This window comes from Mus pahari, chromosome X, assembly GCF_900095145.1.
Source record: "Mus pahari chromosome X, PAHARI_EIJ_v1.1, whole genome shotgun sequence".
Lineage (NCBI taxonomy): Eukaryota > Metazoa > Chordata > Mammalia > Rodentia > Muridae > Mus > Mus pahari.
Window position 1 is genome coordinate 89,294,633 of NC_034613.1, and position 6,214 is coordinate 89,300,846.

The 6,214-nt window shown below is 41.8% G+C and overlaps 1 protein-coding gene across 1 annotated transcript in view; it reads left to right on the forward strand.

Annotated features, from left to right (window-relative positions):
• The first annotated feature begins 1,784 nt into the window (after positions 1-1,784).
• Chic1 (cysteine rich hydrophobic domain 1) overlaps positions 1,785-6,214 on the forward strand; it is a 38,097-nt gene continuing 33,667 nt past the window's right edge. The window contains exon 1 of the mRNA XM_021188221.2: positions 1,785-2,226. Coding sequence (XP_021043880.1) covers positions 1,928-2,226 — 299 coding nt within the window. The 5' untranslated portion in view covers positions 1,785-1,927. The remainder of the gene's footprint in view (positions 2,227-6,214) is intronic.

Below are 6,214 nucleotides of genomic sequence, written 5' to 3' on the forward strand. Positions count from 1 at the left end.
CCCCCAGTTCTGTCAGAATGGACGCTCTACTACGTCTGAAGGAGAAGAGAAGCTGCTCTTAGTATAGAGTACTTCAATATTTATTCTATTACAGAGGAGCTGCACAACTTTATAGTCTTTTCTTTGTTTGTTTGTTTGTTTGTTGTTGTTTGTTTCTTTTTGTTTTTTGAGACAGGGTTTCTCTGTGTAGCTCTGGCTGTCCTGGAACTCACTCTGTAGACCAGGCTGGCCTCGAACTCAGAAATCCCCCTGCCTCTGCCTCCCAAGTGCTGGGATTAAAGGTGTGTACCACCACTGCCCAGCAAACTTTTTAGTCTTAATTGCAAAATTCGGTGCCACTGCCAGATATGAACCAGTTTGTGCATTACCTAGTAACTCAAAATAGGTTATCTCTGTATTTTAGCAATGTAGAGATGAGGTAGAATGTTTGAATGGGAAAAAAAAGGAGAACAAGTCACTACTGACCTGAATGAATTGTTTAAATTTTCTGATATTCAACTCTTTGTCTTTTTTAATGATTTTTTTTTAACTTCATGTACATTGGTGTTTTGCCTACAGGTATGTGTATGTAAGGGTGTCAGATCCCTGGAGAAACTGGAGTTACAGACACTTGTGAGCAGACATGTGGGTGCTGGGAATTGAACCAGGCCCCTCTGGAAGAGCCGTTGCTTCTAACTGATGAGGCATCTCTCCAGCCCATCAGTTCTTCATCTATAAAAGACATATAAAGATGCCTACCTCACAAGAGGGTTTGGATTGCATGAGCTATGTTATTTGAAAGAATACAGCTTGGAGTCTATAGAATGGGTGATGTTAATTAATGTGTCTCTAAACTGGCATACCCTCTGATGCACACTCTACAGTGTCTCTCTCTCTCTCTCCCTCCCTCCCTCCCCAGAAGGGTTTCTCTTTGTAACCCTAGCCATCCTAGAAAGAGCTCTGTAGGCTAGGCTAGGCTAATCTTATTCAAAAGATTCTCCCGCTTCTGCCTCCCAAGTGCTGGGTTTAGAGGTATGTGCCACTATGCCGGCTTCAAAACACCCATTGCAAACCTGTGTATCCTTATTTATAAGAACCAACCAAAATGCACCACTTTGCCCAGCCTTTCCAATCAACTTTAGGCACCATGGTTGTTTGGCTAAAAGAACAGAACTTTGGGAGTCAGACGAGACTCCGGATTTAAAAGCTCATTGTCATTTATTAGTTCCATGTCCTTGGACAAATTATTTATTCTCTTTGTATCTAGATTGCCCTCGTGTGATATGAGGACCGATGTGGTACACCCCTCATAGGGTTGTGGGAGATTAAATGAGATAAGTACACAGAGCACTTAGCACAGTCTATGACGCTTAGCAAGCCTGCAAAGTACCATTCAGCATAAGAAATTAATAGAAAGTTTCCTCTTTTGAAAAATGTTAATAAAAATGTTTACCCTTTTGTCAGAATTGAACAATCTCTGCGTAAGGGATTGACATATGCGTACCTACCTCGAGATATTTTGGGCAATGTCCTAAACTCGCTTTTATAGAATTTGCTTTCCCTCAACTGTCTGCATAGAGGCAAATATATCCCGTGTTAATTAACAGGCACTAAAACGAGAACGTATGTCCCCTGTGTACAAGAGCCTGACGTCCGAAACGCAGTATGAAGATCAGCACCCGCAGACCGGACCTCGAGAATTCCCTGGAGTTCACCTCTACCGGCCCCCTCCCCTTGGAGGCGCGCAAGCGTACACCGAATTTACTCCCTGGTCCCTCATGCCCCCGCCTCCAACCCCCGCGCCATCTACCCAACACGCAGGCGCGTCTCCTCAAGAGCTTTCCCCGCCCCCTCCTCTTTCTCTTCAGTCCGTTCCCCCTCCTCTCCCAGCCGCTCCGCAGGTTCAAACTCTTCTCCGGGAGAGTGGCGGCGATCGCGCGGTCACGTGATGAGCATCCTGCTGCCCAACATGGCGGAGTTCGACACCATCTCGGAATTGGAGGAAGAAGAAGAGGCAGCAACATCGTCGTCGTCTCCGTCGTCGTCTCCGTCGTCGTCGTCGTCGTCGTCGGTATCTGGGCCCGATGAGGACGAGGAAGATGAGGAGGAGGAAGAGGACGAGGAAGAGGAGGAGGACGAGGAAGAGGAGGAGGAGGTGCCGCCCCCGCCTCGGGTAGTGAGCGAGGAGCATCTGCGGAGATATGCCCCAGACCCTGTGTTGGTGCGCGGCGCCGGCCACATCACTGTGTAAGCGATTGGGGTCGGGGGCTTGCAGAGGCTGAGATTTGATGACAAACGAATGAGAAGGGCATTGAGGGGCCTGCGGAGTGGGGGAGGACTGACTAAAGCGTACTCTTAGCAAAGGGCACCTGGTCAAAATGGCAAAACCGCAGGTTGAATAGGTGTCGTGTAAAAGAAGGCGGTGGGGGATAACGTTGCATCGACCCTGAGGAAAGAGTGAGCATAGGACATGGAGTTGCAGGGTAGAGAGCCAGAGACACTGGAGTAGGGGCGATCTGCTTGTTCGTGCGCTGGCAAGTGAATAGTCTCTAAACTGCAGGATGTACTAGGCTTCTCTGCTGCCAAGATTGATGGCTAGTGGAAAACAGCGTCTGCTGTGGCAGGTGACAGGATCTAGGTTTGGGTTCTTCCAAAACAAAACAAAAAAATGTGATGCATTTTGTGAATAATATAAGTATTCATCCACCCACATATTCGTCCCTCTATTCTTCCTACCCAATGAATGAGTATCGTCATCCTTTCTCTGTTGAACGCACTACTCTGACGTTCCTTTAATATCACATCCTTAGAGGTTCGGGTTATTAGGAATCTATGCAAAGTAGAAAGAGCAATGGATACAGACTGAGAGATCTTGGTTGCTAAATCTCAGTTTCCCTTCTTCCTGGCCCTGTGACCTTGGTCAGTTGATTCTTACTTTCAGGCCTTGGGATTCCTCATCTCCAAAATGAAGGGTTCTGAGTGCATGGTTTCTAACCCCCTTTGGCTCTGAAATAATTTAAAATGTCTACAGGGAATCGTGTATGTTCAGACATTAAATATACAAATATTAAGTATATAGAAATTAGTCCTTAATGAATTGAGTTTAATTTCTTTAAAACTCAACCCAGATGACTTATTTTACCTGGAATCCTATATCATATGTAAGAAAATAAAGTGTGCAAGGACTTCTTATCATCTTTGTTGCACAGTAAAAAAAAAAATTGATCACTGGGCTTTGAAGAGTGTTTCCTCATCTTCATTGCTTGGGTTGCACAGATTTGAGATTTTGAATATGTGCATGCTCTTGAGTGTGGTGTCTTTTACTGCATTTTCAAACTACATTTGCTCCTTCCCATCAAGTCACACTACCTTTAATTTTTTTTTTTTTACCTTTAATTTTTATCATGGCTCACATAGTCCCTTTGACTCAATTGAGTGCTAGCATGAAATCATACAGTGTGAACCAACTCCTCCATCACGTTATCTTTTAATTTTTAACATGTTAACGATTTTGACTGTACTACACCTTTTAAATCATTGTACGTGTTACCAAATGTTGGTCAATTGCAGGAGGCTTTGGAGGACACTTTTAGGCCTTATTTTTTATTAGGTAATTTGAAGACAGTTTTTTTTTTCTTAGTCAAGATTTTTGCAGATAGCCTCTAATGTTCAGGCGCCAACTTCCTGCACCATTTCCCTTCCATTCCTTTTGTCACTAGGGAGACCATTATTCAAACTAATTATGATTCTGGAATCCAGGCTTCTTTTTTGTTTTAGTTTTGTTTTTAATTCCATGAAACTTAAAACACTATCATGCCCACCACACTTGCTGTCTCATTTTTCCAGACTTCTTTTATGCAGACCATTTTCCATGACTAAACAGAGAAAAGGTATTTTCTATCCTGACCCATAATTTTATCTTCCAACTCCCCCCATTATTTTCTACAATTCAAGCAATGATTACATAGCAAGGAAGCATAGTTTAAGTTCTCTAAAACTTCCCTGTGGCTCCATTCTATTCTCCACACAACCAGTTTCCTTTTTCTCATTTAAAACAGAGCACTGAGATTTGCTGTGGCAAATAATAATAATAATAATAATAATAATAATAATAATAATAATAATAATTTTCTGCTATCACCCCCCCTACACACACAGACACACAGACATAGACACACACATACACACACACACACACACACACACACACACAGTTTTAAAATTCTTGAGTTAGGTGTAAAGGAATAGCACCGATAGTATCTTAGTGTTAATTATTTGAAGAAAACTCTGAAAAGTGTAAGCCAGTACTTAAATTACTAAACATGAAAATTGTTTAGCTTTATTTTACACATTTTCTCATTTAGGAAGAACACTTAATGCTAAATATCTAACATTTTAAAAAGAAGATTAAATGTTTAGAAGCCAGACATGGTGAGGCCTGTGATACCATCATTTGGTAGATTAAAACAGGGAGAGTGTGGCCAGGCGTAGTGGCGCACACCTTTAATCCCAGCACTCGGGAGGCAGAGGCAGGTGGATTTCTGAGTTTGAGGCCAGCCTGGTCTACGAAGTGAGTTCCAGGATAGCCANGAGGCCAGCCTGGTCTACGAAGTGAGTTCCAGGATAGCCAGGGCTACACAGAGAAACCCTGTCTCGAAAAACCAAAAAAAAAAAAAAAAAAAAAAAAACAGGGAGAGTGTCATGAGTTCAAGGCCGACCTGGAACACATGAGTTCCAGGCCAGCATGGAGTGAGACCCTGTTGTTAATAAAATGTTTGTTTGGTATCAGAAACATGAACTATAATAACAGAGCGTTTCATCTGTCAAATGAAGCAAAATCCTTAACAAATAATTTTAAACTAATACATCTAAAATATCAATTTTTGCTCCATTTTATTCTGGCAGAGGCATGTGTTGATTACCTTAAACTATATGTTATATTGGTTTTCTTGGGTTTTGTGGTGACGAAACTCAAACTACAGCATTGTGCATCCAGGCAAGTACTGTACCTCTGAGCTACAACCCTGGCCCTGTACCAATGTGAGTGAACTATTTCTTCTTCTCCTATATACTGGCCTTTTTTCTATCCTCTGTTCAGTCTTCATCTATAGAAGATTTGCTTCTATTCAAAGTTTAAAATTTGAGGTGTCACCATCAACTGGATTTTTTTAAAAGAGGGAAGTATTTTGTAGCTTTTTTCGTGATTAGAAGATAAATATTTAAGATAATATGTTTAACCTGATTGTAATTCGGTGTATCTTACACTCAACATTTTCCCCCACAAATGGGTTGTATTTCTAGTTGCCATATTTGTAGTGGTAACACTAAAAGTCTACTCTCCCAGGGTAATATTTGAAATCTTTGAGTCATTTTGACTCTTCTCCTTGAATTGCCCTATGTCCAGTTTTCCCAGAATTGTATCATCATATATTTGGAAATTTGTTAAGATTTTTCATTTTCTCTATTCCTGTTTGGCAATACTCTTGCTTGAGTTGCTATCCCCTTCTTGAATTATAGGCACAGTCTGCTGCCTCTCCCTGCTTCATTGTGTATGCTTGTGCCAAACTCATTTTCTTAAAATTCCATTTAATCATGTCATGTACTGCTGCAAACCTGCACTGGCTCTTTATTAGATCTGAGTTTTGCCAACATTGCAATTCAAGGAGTTTCTTACCTACAACTCATCTCTTCTCTTCTGCTTTTCATACCCTTCTCTTCTAGCCTCCAACCAAGGTCTTTGTTCCATGGTAGCCCCTGGCTCCAATAGTGCTTCGCTTTGATTTTCCCTAGAATCTAGAGTCTAGATTGTCCTGTAATTATATTCAATCCTTCTATGACAAAAACCTTCTGATACCTACATCCCTTTTAGCTGCTATCTAATCTCTCTTCACCAAATTTCTTTAAAGTACATACATATGCCATAGTTACTTCCTCTCGTCTGGGTTCTGCCACCTTAACTGTGAAGAATCTGGCCTCAATTGAGATCACCATGATCAGACATTGGTAGTATGTATAGTTTTATAATAGAGTGTTTACGTGGTGTATATTTTTTCATTCACAGACTTCTTCCTTTCTGGCTTTTGTTTTGTTTTGTTTTGTTTTGTTTTTCAAGACAGGGTTTCTCTGTGTAGCCCTAGCTGTCCTGGAACTCACTCTGTAGACCAGGCTGGCCTCAAACTCAGAAATCTGCCTGCCCCTGCCTCCTGAGTGCTGGGACTAAAGGCGTGCGCCACCA